The 23,558-nt window shown below is 39.6% G+C and overlaps 1 protein-coding gene across 1 annotated transcript in view; it reads right to left on the bottom strand.

The window, feature by feature from the left end:
* The window catches only part of MMP2 (matrix metallopeptidase 2), a 28,812-nt gene extending 5,659 nt beyond the window's left edge, over positions 1-23,153 (bottom strand). Inside the window, 11 exon segments of the mRNA XM_036390633.2 lie at positions 569-705; positions 4,200-4,347; positions 6,125-6,280; positions 7,632-7,641; positions 7,643-7,806; positions 9,478-9,651; positions 14,477-14,650; positions 15,377-15,505; positions 17,658-17,806; positions 19,227-19,453; positions 22,908-23,153. Coding sequence (XP_036246526.1) covers positions 569-705; positions 4,200-4,347; positions 6,125-6,280; positions 7,632-7,641; positions 7,643-7,806; positions 9,478-9,651; positions 14,477-14,650; positions 15,377-15,505; positions 17,658-17,806; positions 19,227-19,453; positions 22,908-23,051 — 1,612 coding nt within the window. The 5' untranslated portion in view covers positions 23,052-23,153.
* Between the last annotated feature and the right edge of the window lie 405 nt (positions 23,154-23,558).

Raw genomic sequence — 23,558 nt, 5'->3', positions numbered from 1 at the left:
CCACTACAGCTGAGCCATATGTGGCAGACAGAGCAGAGCTTCCTGTCCTCCTCCTCTCCCATGGAGGCAGCTTGCCTGTATCCTCTGCCTGATGAGCCACCAAGGAAGATGCTTGGAAGCCAGAGTGGAAGTCAGTCCTTGGCAGGAGACAAGGAGAGGCATGAGGAGAAAAAAAAGTGTAGTCTTCTCAAGCAACATGTGCTGAGATAATAGCTTAAAATGGAAGGAAACAAGAAAAACAGAGCAGGGACTGAGGAAAGAGAGCTCCCACTGTTGTTGTTGCTTTGCATTTTAAATAATGATTCTTGTTTGGTTTTGCTTATTTTTGAATGTCTCTTTTTTGGTGCTTATAGTTCTCCTTTTGTTGTACTGGAGGCTGAATGCTGTTTTGAGTCTTTCAGATCCAGCTGTTGTCCTCAAATCCTCAACTTGTAAATCACCCATCCTGTTGGCTCTGCTGGCTCTTAGACAGGCTGTTCCCTGTCCCAGGTACATTATGCAAATGGATACTTAAATTTTGAAACTTAAAACCCATACCTGTAAAAAAAATAGCCTTTAAAACCAATACCTGAGAAAAACACAGCCTTCTCGTCCTGAGGGGCCTCATAGACAGCATCAATTTTCTCTGGCAGATCAGGCCAGAATGTAGCAACAAGAAGAGGACCTGTGGGTTTTCCTCGGGGGTTTATAGTCCTCCACATGAATCTGAGCAGAACAGAAAATTGTACAAGATTTACAATGAACTAATTCATCAGCACATCTGTTTCTCGTCACTTCTGGCGCAGCCGCGTGAGCACGCACACACACACATGCACACGCTCGTAACTCTTCTCTCCACTGACTGAAAAGCAAACTCATTTATTTGGAGTTTATGCTGCTAAAGGAGCTGCACCAAAAGCTGCATGCTGGACTGCAGGTGAAATTGCCTTGCTGATTGTTCCTGTTGCTTTTTTTGCATCGGGGCGAAATTTATCCTATGCTTTGAGTGCACAAATAAAGTGCTTTGAGCATACAAATAAACTCATTTACGCAGCATTTAAACTGTTAGAGCCCTCCTGGTGCTGTGGATGGAGCAGATGGATGAGCATTTAACAAAAGCAGAGTTTTGCATTCCATGAACTCTCTTGCAATTACTACTGTAGGGACTAAAAGTTCAAATTTAATAGCAGTATATCATAGTGCTTGGAAGTGAGTTTGGCTGTAAAAGAAACTGCTAGCACTAAAAACGTTCATTAGAGAAATGCAAAGGGTAATTTATTGGCTATTTTATGTATAAGGAGGATGATAATTTGATTTAAGCTTTAAAAAGCTCTAATTATCTTTAAATGGCAAAGCTTTGTGCTGAGGGCTTTTGGTATTTAAAATGGCACTGCTATTTCATCCTCCATAGAACGAAGAACTTTTTTTCCCAACAGAACAAAAGTTTTGACTTGGTCATAAAATGAAAAATCAGCAGGTTGGTGGAATTGCTCTTGCACCAAGCTGTAGTCGTTAAATTCTGAGGTCAAACTGCTTTTACCATTCATATGTTTCTGAAGCTCAAGGTGCTACTGGCATTTTAATTTTTTGCAGAGTATAAATTGTATTACCCATTCCTGCCTAGAATAATTATACCTTTGACAAGCCCAGGATATTAAACTGCATTTTTTTGGTCTAAAATTTGGAGGAGCAGTCCTAAATTAATTTAACAAATTGCTGTATTTTTATCAATAATGAAGGTAGCAATATGTTACCCTATCCACATATTGTATACATAGGTGTATTTTTAACATGTACAAAAACATCTCTGAGCATGACTCTTAATTTTCATTTACAAAAGTACTCCTCTTGAAAGTGTTAAAACACATGTGGCATGCTGTAATAGGTAATAGTGTTCATTTCATGCATCTCTTTCTAGACAGAAAAGAAGATCCAATATAATATGGAAGAAAAATTCATATAGAAAATCTTTATAACACAGCATTCATAAAAGCAGTTCCTTTAAAAATCCAAGTTACAGAATTTTCAGTCACTTTGGATCTGATTTATGGCTGAACCAGCTCCAGTAATTGCTATCTGCATGAATTCCAAAGTTTCCAGGGCCAACAGAGACTTAACACCAGGTTTTTAATAAACCACACATTTCAAGGGACTTGTTAAATTGGTGAGATTTTCTTTTGGAAAGGGAAACTTTGTCAAAGATGAATTTTATTTTGTTTTTGAATTGGGTAGAAGGTATTTATATTTCTACACATCTTACTGAGGAAATGGTGAAATTATTATTTGGCTTTTTCATTTCAGCTTGAACATAATAAAATGTTTTAACTCATCCATAATAAATCTTAATATTACGTTTATAGACAGATTTAATAATTTAGTTACACTGGGTATTTACGTCATATTTTGACATAATCTGTATTTGCAATGATGATGATGATGATTTTTATATGCAGTTATTGAAAGTGGGTCTTTTTAGAGATAAATTTAAATGATAAATTTAAAAGTGTGAACTTTTGTTCACTCTCAGAAGAAAACCTTCTGTGGAAATGCTGTTTTTGGGCATTCTGTGCCCAATAGAAAAGCTCAACTGTTCTCTATGCCTAACAGCCATAATTCCTGTAATTCCCATTTCCTGGTAATTTCCTTTCCTTGATTTGAGGTGGGGAGGGAAATGGTTTTTTTTTGGAAAGAATTAATCATCTCTGACCTCCTTTTTGCTATTTACTCTCTTTGCCATGTGACAGTTGGATTCTCTGGTAATTTTCATGAATCATAAAAGTCACACGACACATGAGAGACAGTTGTTTCTTGAATTCCAAAAGTGAGTCACAATGCTGTTTGCCTGATACTTGGAAAGCTGCAAGACTGACAGGCAAAGCCATTCCAGAGCAAAACAATTCAACAGTTGTCTGCTTTTGCTGCATGCTGGATGAAGGCTGAGCCAGTCTGAACAGATAGTTTTGGTATTTGCATAGTTCTTAGACCAACTGTGTCTAAATGCAAAGTACTTCTATTTTGTTGGGATTATATAGAATATTGGATCACTCTGCTGGTTTAGGAATAGATTTTACATTGTTCCTGTGTGTGACTGCTGGTTTGCAAGGGCAGAAGCAAGGTGGAGGTCTGGCTGAAAACCCAGGGCCACGAGTGAGCAAAGGACAAGCTGGGAATGGTGTGGAACGTGGTAGGGGTTTTACTGCTGTGAGAATGTTTTTCCTTTGAACATTCTGAGCTCAGGTGAATACTTCAGCACTCTGATGACTAAATTAGCAAAAGTGGGCGCTGTTTTTGGCAAACTTGGTATGGGGCTGTGGGGCTTTGTGTGAGGCGGATCTGTGGCTACTATGGGGCCATTTGGTGGCCAAGGAAAGAATGTTCCTTGCCAGCAGGGATCACTGGAGTCATGGCCTGCTGCTGACAGGGCCAAGAGAAAGAATACAAAAGATATCAGGGTGATCCCCATAGACCAATTGAGGCTTCTTACTAGCAGAAAGTTTAAATTCCATTTCTGTATTGCTAAAACACAAAGCCTGTGATAAAGATTAAGTCCAACTTCAAACCTAAAGCACCATTATGCTGGATATCATATAGATTTGATCTAAAGGGAAATACATGGAATCATGGTATTTACCTTTAAAAATCAACTAACTAATCCTGGTTTTTCTGTTACTGAAAGCTGGTAAGTAGAGTTAAATCATGCAGCATAGTAATAAATGCTTCATATATCTTGCTGAAAAAGGAGCTAGAGAAAGGAGCTTTAGTGTCTCTCACAATGGTGCTGCCAAGTCCCAGTACTCCTTAGGAGATGCTCTTCATTGCTGAGCAGTTGGGTAACACAGGCTCTGGCAAAGGCAGGGGGAGCTGCAGCTGAGCTGCCACCTGATTTTATGAGGAATGTTCCTGCTTTTGCATCCAAAATGCCTTTGGTGCCTTCTGTCTTGGAGGCTTTGCACACATGTGGCCTATCCCAATCACCAGTGCCCTTGATGTGTTGTTACAGCACCCATGAGTCACATAATGCTGTTACTTAATGACTTTGGACTCAGCCTGAATGAAACCATTTCCATTTCCTTAGGAGTTGATCAGGACACTTACCCATCTCTGAACACACAAACAAAGGGTGGATGTTGTGCCTGATAACAAATTTCTAGATTTTGGTGAATAGGTCTCACAGATTCCTTCACTTGAGGTTCTCTTGATAAGCAACTTATCTCACTTACCTGTCTTTGAAGAAAAACGTTTCTCCTCTAATTTGTGCTACTCCATCAAACACAATTTCATGCTTGCAGAGCTCTGGAGTGACAGGTCCAAGGGTTGGCTGTGGGCCTGGGCCTGGTCCTGGTCCTGGCCCCACATCAGGTGACACCTCTGTGATGGTGAACAGAGACATTTTGTCACATGGAAATGAACGGCTGCACAGGTTATGTGGAGAACAAGAGCTGCCATGGTTTCTAAAAGGGCAATCATTTGGAGAGGGTTCTTGAAGGAGGAAAAACTGATAATGAGAACTCTTCAGAAGAAGGGTGGTTGAGCAGAGCTGAAGAAACCTTGACTTCCACTCCTGCCTTTATCCTCTCTGTGGCCTCATTTGAGACGTGGGACCTGTGTGAGTCTGGCTGGGCTGAGCTGCCTGTTTAAACTGAGAGATAACTACAAGTGACTATACTGGGTTCAGAAGTGAACATTACAGTTTTTATTTTGCTGGCTTCTAAAAAGAAGGAAAGAATAAAGATAAAGATTTCAAAGTCCTTGTACTCAGAATTATGTGCAGCTCAGCTGAGAAAGATGTCAAAGCAGATTTATTTTTTTTAAAGAAGTGCCAATATTTGGCAAGTTACAAAGCTGCATTTTGAGCCATTTGTATGATCTTTCTGCCCTCACCAAGAAACAAACTGTGCTTTTCAGAGCATGCATTTTGCCATCTGGTTTATTTTATTTGGTATTATTATTTGGCTTGAGGCATTTGCCTCTTTTTCTCAGACATTGGGTTAATTTACTGTATGAGAAAAAAATTGAGTGTAGTTGATTTGTGATAATAACAAAGTGAGAAAAGTTTTTCTTGAATCCTTATTTTACATGGAAAGCTGTATAAGGGTTATATGAGTTAAAAAGACGAAGAAAGATGGTTTCATCTTGGATCTTGAAGCATGCTTTAAGACACCTGGGTTAAGTTCTGAACTCTTATCAAAGATACACAGTATGGGCTCAGAAATCTCACTTACTCTTGACCATGTCTCAATTCCCATTCTTAATTAAAGCCGCTAAGAACAAGGAATAATGAAGATTCAAATCAGATTTTTGTCTCATGTGATAATATTTTTGGCATATTCTTATTAAAATTTCTGAGGTGGGGAATACTGTAGAATATAGTCACAGTTAAAAAGATCTCTCAGTAGAAAAGTGACAAGCACAGAAAGAGAAATGGAATATGGCAATGACTGCTTAATTGACTGTAGTGTACTGGTGCCTCTGCAAGGTGGAAAATGTATCCATGGAAGGAATCTTAATCATGATACCACTTATGCATTTTACTAAGACCATCTGTGGAGAAAACAACAAATGCTAAAGATGTAGTTACATAAAAATACTTAAATTCACTTTTTCTTTAGGAGTCTGCCTAATACATTTGCACTGAAGTTTCAGCTCCCACACACTTTCTGCAAATGTTATCGTGATGGTATAGCTTGAATTGTGGGAAGGCAATGTGAGCTGTTTCCAAGCTGGGACACAGGAAACAATGTCCTTCCCCTCTTGCAGAGGGCCACAATCTGGGAAGCTCAGAGTTTTGAAAGAAAGTAACATCCAAGCCCACCCATTTCAGGTATTTCAAACTAGAGACAAACATGGCATTTCATTGTCCCAGTAAAGACGCTAGAAGATTTTATCTAAAATTTTGTTTATGGGGTGTTTTCTTTTCATGCTCCTTTTCATTCAGTAAATTTAGTGATCTGTCATCCTTAAGTTGTGATATTTGATTGAAGTAGGAGGCCTGGTAATATGAAGAAAGCAGGGGGAAAGGAGCAGAGGATATTTCTGGCATTGGTGGGATTGGGCTGTTTGTAATTTACTGCAAATCCTGAGTCCCAGACTTCAACCTGTGCTGGCTGATTTTCTGAAGAGTTCTGCTGATGGGGGAGGACTTTACCATACAGCTCCTGGATCCCTTTAATGTCATCCTGAGAGAGCCGGAAGTTCTTGGTGTAGGTGTAGATGGGGGCCATGAGAGCTCCCGGGTCCTCGGAGTGCTCTAATCCCATGGCATGGCCAAACTCATGGGCAGCAACCAAGAAGAGACTGTACCCTGAATGACACAGGAAGACAGTGTTAGCTGCTTGCATTTAAATAGAATTGCACCACACAGGTTATTCACAATAAATAATAAAGCTTAATATTTACAGCCTCCCATGGGGAACGTCGCACCTATTGCCAATAATGACATTTCACTGGAGAGATTCTAAAACCTTCCTTTGTGGGTGATCTTGGCTGCTGTCTCCCATGCAAGTGACTCTGAGCACAGCCTTAATACTTGTGTGAGAAAAGGAAGTGTAGCAAATAACTTTGGACATCTCTTTTAGGTACAGAAGAATTGTACTTGTAATCTAGATATCAAATCTTCCTTTTCACCATGAAGTGGCTTGTAAGTGATAAACAGGTTTGTAAATATGTGCCTCTGAAAACAGGCTCTGAATCAGTACTGGTGTACCAAATATTGTTAGGTTAGAAATAACCTTATATCATAGAATGAGATTTTATCAATTATGCCCAAAAAGTCTCTGAAATTTGTCACATTTCTTTCTTCCTAGAATAACCCCCCAAGTCTAGTATTTATTTGTAAATATGTAAAAAGCCTTTTGCCCAAGTTAAAATATAGCAAATATTAACCAAAATAATTTTAAATAATGATACTAATCACATAAACTTTATACTGTCTCACTTTTTGACTATGTTTTTCATCCTTCCCAATATCACTCATGAATGTATTAATTTTTTTCATTTAGTGTTTGTTCCTAGTTTGTATCAGTGTATAATTTACTGCATACTAGCAAAATGCTATAACTATTTGTGGCTTTTAGCCTTGGAAGGAAAAACTGGTGGGGAGAAAAACATCTATTTACTCATTAATTTATTTAATGGTTTTGTATTTTGGAAGGATCCTGTATCACTATAGCTTTAGAAAATCTGAATATTTCAGATGAGCTCTGGGTGTGAACATAAACTTTATACTGTCTCACTTTTTGACTATGTTTTTCATCCTTCCCAATATCACTCACGAATGTATTAATTTTTTACATTTAGTGTTTGCTCCTAATTTGTATCAGTGTATAATTTATTGCATACTAGTGAAATACTATAGCACTTGTGGTTTTTAGCCTCAGAAGAAAAAACTGGTGGGGAAAAAAATCTAATTATTCATTAGTTTATTTCATGGTTTTGAATTTTGGAAGGATCCTGCATCACTATAGCTTTAGAAAATCTCAATATTTCAGACAAGCTCTGGGTGTGACTCTAGCTGTCATCTCACGCTTCAGTCCAGGGATTTTGCTGAGATTTCAGCAAAATGCAAATTGCTGGAGCGATGAGCGTGACATGATTGCAGAGGTGCTGCCATGGGCACTGCCCAGCGAGCCCTGTGCTGTGACAGGAGGTGTCACCTTGGTCAGGGACAGAAGCCCCACTTGCGGTCGTCGTCGTAGCTGCTGGTGGAGGCGCACCAGAGCTTGCCGTCGCTGCGCCCCGCGCTCGTGCACGACTCGTACTTGTTCCCAAGGAAGATGAAGGGGAACACACAGGGAGCGCCCTCGGAGTTCCCACCAACTGTTGACATGGCTGTGCAAAATGACAGGAAAACACTGTGAGGAGGGGGTCCCTTTTGCGTCTCCTTAACTGCACTAAAGCAGGAAGGAAGCAGAACTAGTGCGTCCTTCCTACTCCTAAAAAGAGTAAGGTTAAAAGGAATGTTTGAAAGTTGCCTGACAGAATTAAAAAGGAAAAGTTCTACACATTGCGATTGCCATAGACTTGCCAATAGTTTTGGTGGGGGTGAGAAGGAGCCCTGGACTCATGTTCCCAGCTCTGGGAAAGCAGCAGTTGAACTTACGCATTCTACTAAGACTATCTGTGGAGAAAACAACAAATGCTAAAGATGTGGCTACATAAAAATACTTAAATTCACTTTATTTTTTAGGAGACTGGCTAATACATTTGCACTGAAGTTTCAGCTCCCACACATTTTTTGCAAATGTTATTGTGATGGTACAGCTTGAATTGTGAGATAACTCTCTGCTTTATCTTCTTTGGAAGGTGATTGTGCAGCAAGTATCTTTAAATGCTCATTCCTGGTGTTATTTTAAAGTGTTAGGCGGAAGGTAGGGTTAGTGTCAGAAAGGTTAAAGAGCTGTTAAATATCCACCTGGCTGGAGGGTGTCCCACTGAAGAAAAAGCTTTATATATCCTAATAAATATAATATAATATAATATAATATAATATAATATAATATAATATAATATAATATAATATAATATAATATAATATAATATAATATAATATAATATAATATATATATATATATAATATTATATTATATACAATCTATATAATCTATAATATAAATATAATATTTAATATAATATAATAAAAACAGCAGAATACTGTTGAAAATCATGTGATTTTAAACATTTTCTAAAGAAAAGGATGTATTAAATGGGGATAACTTTTTTTAATCCATTATGTTTGCAGAAACTTGAGAAAGTTTCCTGTGTTCTCATCTATGTAGTATATGGCAGTAGTATATAAGAAATAATACTTGTATGTGCAGGTACAAGTCTTTCTAAGGCCATTTTCAAGAGACCCCAAAAAATCAAAAAGCAGGATGCATGTAGGTTTGAATGTAGCTTCCCATTGGCTCTGTTAAAAGACAGAGATTTTAGAGCTGCCATGGTTCACTTCATCTCTATGCTTATGGCTCTAGTGTCACAAAATGAATACCTGCCAAGCTATTCAACACTATAAATTAATTTTTTTTTCCTTTATATAGTAACACTCAAGTTAGGAAGTATGAAAAAGTGTGAAGAAAGCTGAAATTTCTTTTCATGGCTAAACCATTTCACTTTGCTTTTTTGAATTGCTGAAAAGATCTATTAACACAAGTTTAACGTACTAAACAGGATTCCTTTTTACAAGTGTACATTGTAAGTATTAAGCTAAAATAATATTCATACTTTCTTCTGTCTCAAGAGACTTCCCTTCCAGGGCCATTAACAAATTGTAATCTGCTTGTAATTATCCTGCAGTGGTAGCCAGGCATTTGTAGGTTCATTGCCATTTGTGTTCCTGACAAACCTGTGCTGGGATACACCAGCAGATTGCTCCTGTTCCAGTTACATCCTTGGCCACCTTGCTGAAATTTTGTTTAACTCATCAACTTTTGTGTGCTCTGGTGAAAGTGTGCCAAAGGAGACTTGTTAAAACAATGAGCAGGCAAGCAACGTTCCTCATACCAGTCTCTGGGCAGAATCCATATTTCTTATCTCTGTCGTAGTCTTCAGTGGTCCCGCACCATCGGTACCCGTCTGTCCTGCCTTCTGTCGTGCACTGCTCGTAGGACTGGCCTTGGAATTTGAAGGGAAACTTGCATGGCTGCCCATCACCATTGCCACCCATTGTAAAAAGTGCTGCAGGGAGAAGAGTAGGGAAAATGTGAATACACATAGCTCAGTATCAACAAGGAATCCCAGTGTGCCTGTGGGAATGTGCCCAGGTCTGGACAGACAGTGGACACCCATCAGATGTGATGTGCTTCACACTCAGAACCTCTGTTTTACACCAGCACTGAAATGCCTTGGCAAGAGAGACCAGGGCTGTTACAGCCTCACAAGTGTACAGAAGGGAATGACTGATTGATCTCAGCACAAACTCATAACACAAACTTGATATTCCTTCTTAAAATAGCACTTAGAAACTGGGTTCTGAGCATGTCACTCATGTTCCTGAGCTCTGTGCTGATTCATTTGCCTTCTGTCAGAGATGTTGGCTGGAATGGCAGATTTGGGAAGAGTTGCTTAAAATGCTGGTGTACAGTAAAATTGAATAATAACCTGTCAGTTCTTCTCTATATTTGCTTCTCATTTCTGAGAATCTCTGCTCAGCCACTCAATAGGGAAGCTGGAGAGGACAAGTATGACTGGTCCAAGAAAGCTGAACACTGGAGGCTTCTCCTGTCCTTTGCTTGGTCAGTGCTCCTGAAGGTTTTGTATTGGTCTTCTGGGGGAGGGGATGAAGAGTGTTTATTGTCAGTCCATATACACAAACAAGGCCCCATGGCTCAACCCTGAGAACCAGAAACCTTTCTCATGGATGAGGGATTAAAATGGTTCAGATTAAAATAACTTGAGTTCTGGGACAGGATTTAGGATTTTACTAAACTTCCTGGAATATCTAGAGGAAGACAAATACAATCTCACATGCTGATGTTTAAAAAAAAAAAAGCGTGTTCAAATTGAATTCTGTGAAAATGCAGGTGGCTTGGAGTATCAGACATCTTGTGAATCTGACTGTGTCTTCTCCTGGCTGTTCTATCAGTGGGACTCCTCTGTGGTAGGACAATGTGCTGTGCCATGTGCTGGTCAGAGGAGACTGTGAAAGCAACAAACTGCTCCAGGCCTTGCCCTGAACAGAGATGAAAAGTCCTTCATGCATTCATATGCTAATTCTCCTGGAGTTTTAAGAAGGGCACTACACGATTTAGCCCTTTTAAGGTGTCCAAGGGCACCTTTTCCCCTTTCTCTCATCCAGTTTAAATCCAAATATGTATGTGGGAAGCTTGGCAGGTTAATTCTAACTTTGGTGCTGTTTTTGATGACTCAACAGCCATTGCAGCCTCAGTGTTTGTATAGGGTCTGAGGGGCTTTGCTTTTGCTTAGTCTGATGCATCAGTAGGAAGAGGCATTGTTTATGTGTGTGCTTCTTTAGAGTAACACCAAATAAACCCCTCAGACCTCTTCTGGCCTAAGGGTGATTGGGAAAGGGTTCTGACAGTGGGATATTGTGACACAGATGGTGCATTTTGCCTTTTACACTTAGAGCAGTAATTGGCCACAGCATGAGGGACATGAAGCAGTAAGTTATAGAAGTTCCAGTCCCACTAATGAGAGGACTTGGAGCTTTGCAGGCCTGGCTCACACACTTCTGCTCTGCCTTCAAGAGTGATTCTATCCTTCTCCATCCTGGGCATGGACGGGGTCCTGTCTGCAGCACACACTGTGCTCCCAAAAAAGCAACCTGCAAATGTTGTTTTTTGTCTCAGATGCTGTACTAAGATAGGAAAGGGGCATTAAGTAGGACTGTGGCTATTGTGATTGGAGAAGGACTTTATATATTTTTTTGAAGTAATGATAGAATTGGAGAGCAAAGTTAAACTGAGTTGTTTAGATGACTCATTTACCATGAGCTGCTTCCAGCTCTAGGTCTGGCAAACTCTGCATTTTAATAGCCTTTTTTATATTGGTTTACATGTGGCTAAGTTGCAAAAACCATATGGAAAGCCAGTCTCAGTTTGCATGCAGCCTTTCTGAGTCACAGTCAGAATGCAGTTTTTCTTTTTGCTTGAGGCTACATCATATGATGGTAACAAAAATGGTTTATTAAGTTTTCAATCCCCCCTCCTTACTATAAAATTACTTTAATGTTAATGAAAGTTGGAGACTGGGGCAGTTTCCCCAAAACAAAGGGGCAATTTACTTGTAAGGGGATCTTAAAGGGCCTTGTTCTGCCTCATGGTAAGCTCAGCAATTTAAAAACTGGTGAAGATACACTGACATGAGAGCAAATTCAGACTGGGCATTACTGATATGTGAACTTCACTTTTAGCTCTTCCTAGAAAAATCAACCAGTTGTGATGTCAGGAAACCTCAGGCTGGAAAGGTGCTAAAACCCCCGTGGCACAGATCCAAGGTGGAGGTGGCTGCAGCTCCAGGAGGGCTCTGCCAGGGAGAGCTGACAGGCAGCAGCCTGTAGGAGCTGGGGTGAGTGTGAGGCAGGGACAGGCAGAGAGCAGATTGTTCGATCTTGGAGGACCAAAGTTAGGAGCCTAAACTGCCTGCAGTGTCAGTGGAGTTTGGAAATGAGAGATATCAAGATCCCTGGATCCCAAAGAAGTTCAGCACACCTGTATAAGATTTGTGTAGTAGGTACATAACTTTCTGCTTTACCTTTTGCTTTGACAAACTATAGTTCAATCAGTTTACAAATTTGGGGTACAGATCTGGGATTGGCTTTACAGAAGCCTGGTGCAGCACCATAGCAGTGAAGATGTTGCCATACATGCACTGTGGCTCTATAATGAGAAGAATTGAAACTAACTTCAGTGAGTTAAGCATGAGAGAAACAAAGGCCAACACCAGGAATGCTGCCCCCAGCACAGAGTGTCTGATGTAAATCCTCCCCTATCTGAATGTATTAGATGGGGTTTAGCAAATGGTGCCTTGGAATAATGAGTGAACAATGCCACTCTGCATTTAATAAGAAACATCTGTGCATAACTGTTCATGGGTCTTGCAAAACAATTACATCAGAAACAAAAGGCTGAAACCCTTCTGCTCCATTTCAGAAACCTTGACACTGGCATTTCCAGGAACTTCACTTTCAGAACCAGCCCTCTCTGACAGGGCTTCACTGCTCACATTTTCAGCCTTGCATGACTTTAGGATGTTACAAAGGTGTATGAGTCAGGCTATGTGGATTTCCAGTTCTCCAGCTGCCTATAATCTGGGCTTCCTTCTGACTCTATCTGAGTGCTTGCAGTATTTTAAAGAAATGAGCCAAATTTTTATCTTTTCTGGCTGAAAGAATTAACCTGAGGAAGAGGAGGTTTGGGGAAAGGTGGGAAATGAAGGAGATGGCAGTTTCACAAAAAAAAAAAAAATTATTGTGCAGTTATCTGCATGTGCACACTTATAGCCTGCTGAAGTAAATATCCCGAGAGTCATACCACTAAAAATAACTTTTAAAAAAATTAATTGCAGTCTGTGTAAAGTTCATACTCCTGCTGGTTCATCCTCTATAGCTGTATAAATAGCTGTCACCAGGGTAGATCTCTGCCCTAAATGTGACCTATAACAGGTAATTAGGGGTTTTGAAATTAAAGAATAACTTTTTATCACATTAGGGCTAGAAGAATGGTATGTTCTAGAACAGATTGTCTTTGGAAACCACCACCATCCTGATGCAGAAAATACATAATCTTGTATTTGAAACTGTGTGGTCCTGCTTGAAAAAGCCCAAAAATTTGTCAAGCAGGAATGCATTTAGTGTTTGACTACGACAGGATTATGGAGAATCCTGTTTTGAATTTTTTCTATGTACACATACCTGCAAACTTTTGAAAAATGCATTTCTTTTCAGACATATACATATTAATACAGGTACATGTGTGACAGGACTTGTGTGCTGGGACATGTTGGGCTCTACATGAGCACTCTTGGGCTGGCAAACCCCTGAACATGTGTTGTTAGTTTAAGGCATCACTGATTTTCTTTCAGCCATCTGCATTCTCTTTCCTTGCACTGACTGCATGTAGCCATAATATTGTAAGTTTAGTACTATTGTTTCAAGCAGGATTAGCATGAATCTGGAAAAAAGCACCATTGCTTTCTGGTTTGTTCTCTTTCAAAACTCTCCTATTTGTTATGACCCAGGGGTAGTAGGCAGGAGTTTTAGTGACCCAGGGCTTGATATGAAAGGTAAAGATTGATGAAACCCTCCCTAAAGCTAATAGTTGGTTATGTACAAAGGGGAAAAAATGGATGTGGAAACTGCAGTACTGGGAATGGCTGTTATATATGTGCTAGGAACTAGCAAACAGGAGGTGGAACAGGTGGCTGAAAGCACCTTACCATCTCTACTCTTCTCTCTGCTGATTAATTATCTCAGTAGGCTACAGCCAATTATACTTTATTGCTTCTCTAAAGGTTTCCTCTGTGATGTACAGGAGCTGAAATTTACACTCATACCAATAAATTGTCTGAAATGCTATATCCTCAAGCTGTAAAGACTCATCAAGATTTTCAAACACAGAAATATGTGTTCCTGTTGTTTTAACAGGAAACATATTGTCATAAATACGTTTGAAAGATAATAATGATAATCTTGTATACTTTAAAAATTTTAAAAAGTTATGGCTACATGATGACATTATGCATTTTGTCTAATCTGCAAATTAATGTTTCCAAATATGAAATAAAATTCTTGTGAGAGAGAGTTCTGTTCAAATTCCAAAAAAGGCAGAAATGAAATACAGTCCATGAAAACTTCTAAAACATTAGAAGTTTTTATGGACTTATAATAATTTTGTACAGATAGTGGTATGTTATGATTTCTGAAAGACATTAATTCCTTTATCTGAAAGGGAAAGAAGTGAGAAAAGCACAAGAAGAAGTGGATGAGCAAAGAAAAACGGAACAGTTTACCAGAATAAAAACAGTAGAATCATTGTCTACTCACACTCATGGGGACAAAATCCATATTTCCCATCTGCATCGAAGTCTTGGGTTGTGGAGCACCAGAGGAATCCATCACTGCGTCCTGCATCTGTGCAGCTGTTGTACTCCTTGCCATTGAACCAGAAGGGAAATTTGCAATATTCACCATCTGCATTTCCATACTTCACTCTGACCACTATAAGGAGAACAAATGCAGTGGTGAAATTAGCCACCCACTGATACAAAAAATACAGTTTCTGGACATCTTCTTTTCCTGGAAGGTACTGATACAGAAATGCAGTCTGAATTTTCACTTTGAAATTCAATATGCGGCTGGTCTCTCTATTGGCAAGATGATCATAGCTGAAATATAAACTGGTAATTTTAAAAAAATTCCATGGATATTACTCATGGTGAAGTGTTAGAATCAGCCCAGAAAAATATATATGTTGTTACTATGGCAAGGCAAAGTTAAAAAGGTGCTGTTAATATATTTAGTAATTTAGTTTCTTAAGTAATATGGTCTAAAATGTTCAGTATAGTTTCAAAGGTTCCAGGCAGCAGCTGAACATGAGCTGAACATGCCTTGTGCCTCATAAACCACTTTGGTATTTCCAATGGGGCTTGCATGACATTTGCTGTAGCAGAGGGGACAGGGTGGAAACACAGACACACCCAGATCCTGGGGTTTATTTCAGTTTGTCACATGGAGATTTATGAATACAGTATTGGTGCTGGAATATGTACTAATGCATAGATAAGTTACTTATGGATAGCGTTTTTTTAATGGCAGAATTTTTAAATTATGTAAATGAATTTTCACCTCCTAATATTTACTGACAGTCAAAGAAAGCATTTAATGCAGCATTAAAATAGAGCAGCCAGCGGGCCATATGTTCTGAAACATGAAAAAGTCTGGTACCTTGTCCCTCCCCAAGAGTCCACAGCTCATCATCATCAAAATGGGAGTCTCCTCCAATTCCTGGTCCTGGTGCAAAGGCATGAGCCAGGAGCCCATCTTTGCCATCAAAGGGATAGCCATCACCATGCTCTGCAGGAGTGAGCAGACAAAAAAGAGCAGTTTCTAATGATCTCAGGCAGAGCCTATACATGAATGATGATTATCATGTGTCCTTTCCCATCCAAGACAGCAGCAGAATACTTTAGTGAGTGAATTTACTGGTTTGGGTTGTACTAGAAAGACTGATCCAGAAGAGAAGCAGCCAGTTCTTACAAAGAACATGAAGTGTCAGCACTGCAGCTGTCACAGGATGGTGTTTTATATCTCCTAAGTGTGGTGGAAAGAAATCAAAAATTGTGAAGAGCAGTGCAGTGTAGTACCTGAGATGTATGACTGCACACACAGTGCTGTTTCTTGGTGGGGGCTGATAAGGAGTTGTAACTTAAAAATGGTGTATGAGGGATATTTTCAGGTAGTTCCTGCCACTCTCCAACACAGAGATTGGAAAGTGAAGGCAGATTTCACTTTGCAGGCTGCTCTTCTCTGCTGCAGCTGATGTTGCTGTGCCCTTTCCTTTGCTTTCCTTTGTGCAGGGTACTCAGTGCCCCAGCAGGAAGGCACAGCTGGCTGTCTCAGCAGTGGGCTCTGTAAAAACAGCTTGCTCCTGCTGCTCTGAGCCCTGAAGGAGCCTGCTCCTCCTTCACTCCAAGCACTCCAGGACTCAGCAGCTCACAGGGCAGCAGCAGGTTAAGCAGCTCTGCTGATATTACACTGTAGGATTTTCTTGGAAGTTCACCACTTGTGGGAAAGGAGGCTGGCACAGGCATAGCCCTGGTATTCATAGCTCTCCCACCACACTGACCTGTGCATCAAAGCTGGCTGCCAGCATCTCCACTTGCATCATTTCTGGGCTTTTGGTCTGATGTCTTGGCATTTAACAGAAGCCCTAAATACACAGGCCTGATTCTCTCCTCTGTTATACTGATTTCAGGCTGGTGTCACTCCTAATACTAGCTCAGTTAATTCCCTTCAGGAGACCAGTGTGTCTCTTGTGAAGTACAGGATTTTGACCTATATTAGGTGCTGCACCTCCCATTTATTTCAAAGTAGAGCCTTTACTTAAGAGAAGGGTTAAAAATGAAGAAACCTCATGGATGTCTCAGCCCCTATGAATCTGACCTGCAGTAAAGTGATTGCAATGAGTGAATGTGGAAGGAGCTCTTTGCCCACAGTTTCTTAGCTGGCTATAGCCAAGTACTAAAACCAGCAGAAACACTTCTGCTTTTGTAGACTTTTTTTTTTTTTTTTTGCAAACTGAGCCAGTCTGGATGAGGATCTGAAGTCCTGAGTGTACAGAATCTCTGCAGCTTTTGAGGTCAACTCATCAGTAGCTAAAGCAAAGAAAACCAGCTTGAAATGAAAGCTTTTACAAAGAGCTCAGTTGTTCTTTGAACTGTTCACTTAACTTCCAAAGTCTACCTCCCAAGAAATTGGCTGCAGAAGTATCTTCATTAGTATTAAAAATTCTGTGACTATCCAGAAGAAGTTAAATGTCCCATGTTTACACTGTAAAAGCCATAAAAATTTTTTTCAGGGGAAACCAAAATTAATTGAGAAGACATGCACAATGAAAATGAATCAAGTCACCCATCATCAGCTGTACTCAAACCATAGTTCAGTTATTTTAAATTCTTCAAGGTCAAAGAATGCATTGAAAGCTTGCATTCTGCCATGATAAGAGAATGGAAACCAGCTATAGAGTCAAAACTGGAAGTCAAAAATCCATTTTTTAAGCTCTAATATGTTAGAACCCTCACCACTATCACTGGAAAACAGATAAACAGAACTATAACTACAGATATACAGAGCTATAAATAAATGGTATGATGGCATTCCATTTCTTCTGTGGCAGGAAGCCAGCTCACACCATCTGAAGATCTATACCAATATGTCTCAGTTCTATTTCTGATTTGTAAATTTAAAAATAAAATGTTGCCCCTAGCAATTCTCTTTTGGAAAGATAAATATAGTGTAAGTATATTGTATAAATACTTCTCTCTTTCTAATGTATAAGAAAAAGTCTTAGTGGAATTAGATCTTAGCTTATATGAGCCAAGTGTGAGCTAGGACAAGGCCTGCCAGAAAGGCTCATGGATGCTACTTATTGAGGGTGGATCATTCTAAACTGAGGATTAATGACAGGAACAAAACCAAAAACATAAGTAAAAATAGAAAAATATACCCCATCGACCAAAATTAATCATAATGTCTGCTTCTCCATCGTGTATCCGGTTAAATCTCAGCGGTGTGACATCACTCCAGACTTGAAAGGCTCGAGCAAAGGCATCATCTACTGTCTCAGGGTCCAAATCCGGGGTGTAGCCTATAATCCTTAGAGGTAAAAGGAACAGTGAAGTAACACACAAACATCCTCCCTCTGTTAGCTGTTCACTGCTCAGCACACTGAGGAGGCTCAGCAGTGAAACCAGCTGAGAGGTAACACTGAGACCCAAACACCTCCCTTTGATTCTGAGATGAGTTTAGATGTGGCACTTACTGTTTATTTTCTTTTGGAATTGACTCAGCAGCAAGAAGAAAATTATAAACCCAGAGGCTATAAAGCCTGGATGGCAGTGGGCCTTGCACAAAACATTCTGGGTTTTGCATCAGCACTGAGACCAGAAAAGGAGCTCAGTAACATACTGAAAGTTTCAAGTGTGAATTGTTTTGCTCTTTAATAAGAACAGAAAAGCAGCCCTTCTCCCTCACCTTTGTTGCTATCCATATATTGTTTAATCCCTGTGGAATGCTAATCCTTTATCTGTATGTGGGGTACATGACAATAAAATACATGGGGAAATAGGAGGAAAAAGCATGTAAGACAAAGCTGTAGGCCTGACCTGAGAAAGGGACAAACTCTTAAGTGTGCTGCTTTCTTCTTCTTTGTATGTTTTAATTGGACTTAGTGCTTATATTATAACCTGTTATTTTCCATGTAAGGACAAGTTTCCAGTTCTTTGCAGCACAGGCAATGTGCGTAGTGAGAGAAACTACTTTGTGCCTAAGGAGGATGAGGAAGATTCAGAGGAAACACATCAGCAAGCAGGGGCTGCGAGAGCTGCCACGGGTTTTTTCAGTCATTATTAGGTTAGGTGCAGCCCAGGGAATGCTTTGAATCCAAACTTGTGAGGGAACAGCTAGACTAAGTCAAGCAGCCGCAACAAATCTGCTGGTTTTTCTCATTGGTGGTAGATGTTTGCCCATGGGCCACCTAAGGTAATGAGTTTTTTACCACAATGAGGGCTGTATTGGTCCCTAACTCATCAGAAGAAGATGAAACTAGAATATGGCAAACTTATTGCAACAGTTGGAACTTGTTACTTGATGTAACTCATGTTTGTATGTGTCTGAAATACAGTTGTTTGATTTTAAAATTTATTTAATCATCTCATTTTTAGGACTGCAAAACGAAGAGGAGTTTGGCCTCTGCAATCAATGAGTACTTTGGTCCTCCTGGAGCAGATGGGCAGGTGAGATGCTCCTGCTCCAGCTCCCTTGGGATGCTCTCTGCAGAGCAAAGAGTAAACCCAAAACCTCTTCAGTTTCAACCAGAACCGGAATGTTAATATTACAGTTTGAAACAACAGAGGTATTTGTTAGAGCATTTGGTGGTTATCCAAACACCAGGGAGTTCTAACTCAAGGGCTCTTGTCTAGCCCTCTGAACAGCTACTGCATTTCTAAGTGCCTTCTTTATTTCTTGGAAGTGCTATGGGTATGTGTGAACAGACCCCACCATTACCAGTCTGTACCTGTATGTTATATGATTCTTTTCCCATTTTGGCTTTCTTGCAAAGAAGTTGTAATTGGCTACATCAGGGTTACCACAGCGGGGTTTCTTCATTGTCTCAATAGTATTTTGATCCAGATCTCCTGTTTCAGGCAGCCCAAAAAATTTCTGCATTTTCTTCAGGGTATCTTTCAGGACAAATAAATTGCAACTGTCTTTTGGGCAGCCATAATATTTATTCAGGTATTGCTTGGGAAAAAAAAGCACAAAACAAAGACTTTAAAATTCATAAAATAAATAGTTAATCATTATAAATAAGTACTATAATTCCATGTTAGCTTCCCTTCTGTAATTTGCAAGTTTTCTTTTAAAAATTACAATTACTAGTAAGTGAGGGACCAGCAGAATCTTCTTAATTGACACAAAGCATCCTTGATCACATGATGTTGCAAATTAAACAATCATTTCCATTCTTAGCTATCACCTTTACTTAATGAATTGCTTTTAGTTATTAGAGCATAGAGCTGTAATGTAGAACTGCAAAGTAAAAATGGGTTTGTCTTTTTTTTGTTTCTTTATTATATATAAATCTGCTTACAGTTTTAGACTTTGAGCAATGTTTTCTTGGAAGATTCTGCATTATTGAGAAACTTCTCAAGAAATCAAAGCAACCCCACAAATGAGACCACACTGATTGCAAAGAAAAACCCCATTCTTTACTCAAACCAACAGAGTTGTTTGAGTGTTGGATGTATTTGCTTTTGACTCAGACATTGCAAAGACCTGAGGAAGAAAGTATTTGGTAACATCTCAGTTTCTTGGACACTGCAGCCAATCAATATTTGCATACTTAAAACTCCATTGAATGCTCCAGTACATTATGGCCAGACTGATGCTTCTGATACAGCTGTGGTGGCAGTTCACAAAATTCTTTCTCATTAAAAAAAGAGTGGTCATAAGGGACCCAAAAGATGGCACAAATCACATTAATATCATCTCTTAAAATAACACCCACAAAAGTCTTCTCCCCTTCTCTTAAGGATGGGTTTACAGTGTTTTATGCCCCTCTATGAAAGAGAAGCTACAGCCATGTGAAATGGCAGGTATTCCCAAAGTGCACCCACATGGGTTCTTGGCACTGCACAGAGCTGAGGGATGCCCTGGCCAATGGTGCTGTGAGACTGGAAGGTTGCAAGTTACTGATCTTCCCAGTAAAAACAGTCTGCAGCTGAGGAAAAACACCCTTCAGGAAAAACACCTATCAGGTATCCCAGATATTAACCATGAGTCCAAGGGAAGAAAACACCTGAATAAGGTAAAGGTACATTTGCCAAAAATAGACGAGGAATATCAGGGAGAACTATTTCAAACTCAGGATTACAAGAAGCCTGATGAAATGACTGCACATTTAAGTTCTTGTGCCACCAAGTATTCCCAAGAGAAACCTTGTTTCATATGTCTAATTAATTGCTTAAGTTCACCCAGGAGACAGAGAATAAAACCACAACACCGGCAAAATAAAGCAGAGGATATTTGACCAACTGCAGTTGGTCAAGCCTAACTTTCACCACCCTCCTCAAAGTCCAGGCCAACCTCATCTGCCCAGCATAGGAAATGGTTCAGGGATTACTCAGAAAAGGATTTAATCAAGATGTTACACCATTTCCTTCAGAAGGTCTTCCATCCATCACGACTGAGCACAGACTGTGGCTAGTTTTTGTGATTTTTGTAACCTCTGATGTGCTATTTCTTCATTGGGGACTGGCAAATAAAGGACACACAGTGGCTTCATCTTTGCTTCCACTGAGCTGCTCTCCACACATAGTTAATAGGGCCTGGTGGAAATTATGTGAAATGCATTGAGAGCATAATCAAATAAGCCAGTTTGGTTCCTATCCTAATTTTCATTTCATGTAGTTTGATGGGTTTTCTTATGCTTCTGCTTGCATCCCCCAATGATGTACCTGGTGTAATGCAGACTGCACATCAGGACTGACTGAGGAACCAGGCTGCTGCTCTTGCCATTTTAGGTTTGGGAGCAAGCTATACAATCAAAACTTTAAACTGAGCCATGGTGAAGAATTTTACTTGCTAGGATTCTAAATAAAAAGCTAACCAACCCCTTTTAGTTTTTCCTAAAATGGAGATTTTATTGAAGATGAGAAATGACCAAGATCAGCTGTTCTATGAGGAGAGAATCTTAAAGAAAATGTAATGTCTATGCAAACCACATCTTGGCCTAGGCTGTGAAATGCAGTTTCCTCGGAGTCAGCAGGGAGCTGTGGTGATCTGGAATTTTGATCCAGCCCATTAATGAAACAGGGTCCAGCTGCAACATAGCAATTTGTGTTCTGATGCTGAGTGTTGGGGCTGTCCTGATGGAGGGCGTGAGGAAAGGCAGCCAGTTAGCATTGCCCAAGAAAGACAAAGAAGGACTGCAGTGTTAAAGCAGCTTGTAATTTTCCTCCGAGTACACATAATAAATAGGTTGTTTGAAAGAAACAGAGATGAGGGGAGATGTGGATTGCAGTTATCAAATAAAAGCCTGGCTGTGTCAAAGAAAACAGATTCTCTTAGAGTGGTTAAATTGCTCTTAGACACGTGGGACCCCACTCTCCTCTCCCAAATGCACTGCCCCTGCCCCCAGCTCTTGGCTACTGTGCTGCTAAGGCAAAAGCTTGGGTGCATTTGTTTTGTTAACTGCTGAGGAATGCCCTATTTGGGTCAGTTTGTCTGTTTTTCCTAAACTTTCTGACACAGCTCCCAACTGGAAATTCTCTCTGTACCTTCCCCCAGACCTTCTTAACCTGGCAAGCTCTCCCAAGATGCACACAAACTCCTAAAGAAAAGTGACCAACTTTCCAGTCTCTATGTCCCAAAATAAGAATAATTTATCTCAATCCTCCTTAAAATGGATTTACTGCTGAAGAAGAGAAATAATTAGTCTATAATTTATCTATAATTTACATGCTAAAATAAGGATAATCCATCTCAATCTCACTTTAAATGGACTTCCCCATAATGTCACTTTTATGAATGTCCACAGGGCTAAAAAAATGTTACAATAAAATGCTGTAGAGTTAGAGCTATAATTTGCTAATATACAGAAATACAAATTCCTTTTTTTGTTCCAGATTGGATTTGGGAAAAAAAATTCTTTAAACCTTGGTGAGATTGTTTTCCAAAGTCAAAACCAGTCACAATGGCTTCTGAAATTTGAGCCAGCTTTCAGTTGTAGTGTCCCTTAAAGTAGTGTTTATGCAACCCACAGTAAACATTCTGGAAAACACACTTCTGAAAGCTGTATATACGTTAAGGGAGTCTCGACTGCCCTCACTTCTACTTGATTTAAGTAAAAAAATTAGATGTCTCTTATTTGCCCTTCTCCCCTCTTACCATTGCAATATTTTGATTATAGTCATGATGATTTCATGAATATATTTTGTACCTTGAGACTTAAGGGAAAAAAAAACAACAAAAAACCGACTTTCTTTGCTGGCTTAAAAAATTTTAAGAGAGGAAGCATTACTTGGCTCCAGTTTTAACTTTTGAAAGCTGATACCTTTGCTAGCCAGCTAGCACTTCCAGAGACTCCAGGGAAAGAATGCCACAGTCATTCCTTAGCCTCAGCTGAATCAAGAAAGAAACATCTGCTTATGAAACAACAATAGAAATCCAAAGCAAAGATGAAACCAACACTTACCACTGCTAGCTCTTTGTCTGTTTTGGGAGTGCTGTCTCCAGGAAACTTAATGATTGGTGACGGCGCGGCTAAAGTTCTGTTAAAAAGATAAACTTGGACGAGTAATACTTTAAAAACGAAGCCACGGCCAATGTGAGTCTTCATTCTGCCTAAACTTGTGCTCTCCTCTTTGGAAAAAAGCTTTTCCCGACTGTCCCTCCGTTGCTTTAGCTGCAAAGTGCACCAGTTGCTTATCTACACATCTTGACTCTGAGCACCGTGCTCCCTTTTGCTTGCTCCAGCAGTTCCTTTGTATGTTTAAAACATCCAGATGCGCAGTCTCAAGCTACCACAAGAGGAAGTCTGAAAACTAGTGGAAACATGAGAAAAGGGCAGTTACCAGATGTGATTGCTGTGATTTTAAGGTAGCAACAGGCAGATCGTTACTATTGCTGAAAGAGGCCACATTTTCTCCTCATTTGCATATATGAAAGTATTTATTTATGCCATAGAAGAGGAAAAAACAAAACCTGACTTAATCTTGAAGACAAGGTATCTCATATATATTTTAAATTTAAAAAAAAAGGAAAAGAGAAATAAATTACTAAGCATTATTTTCCTGGCTAAGCATTTTTTACTATTTTTTAGCCTATTTTTTGGCATAGATATAAT

Source organism: Molothrus ater, chromosome 12 (genome assembly GCF_012460135.2).
Source record: "Molothrus ater isolate BHLD 08-10-18 breed brown headed cowbird chromosome 12, BPBGC_Mater_1.1, whole genome shotgun sequence".
Classification (NCBI taxonomy): domain Eukaryota; kingdom Metazoa; phylum Chordata; class Aves; order Passeriformes; family Icteridae; genus Molothrus; species Molothrus ater.
The sequence above is the reverse complement of the archived record's forward strand: the minus strand, read 5'-3'. Positions and strand labels throughout refer to the sequence as shown.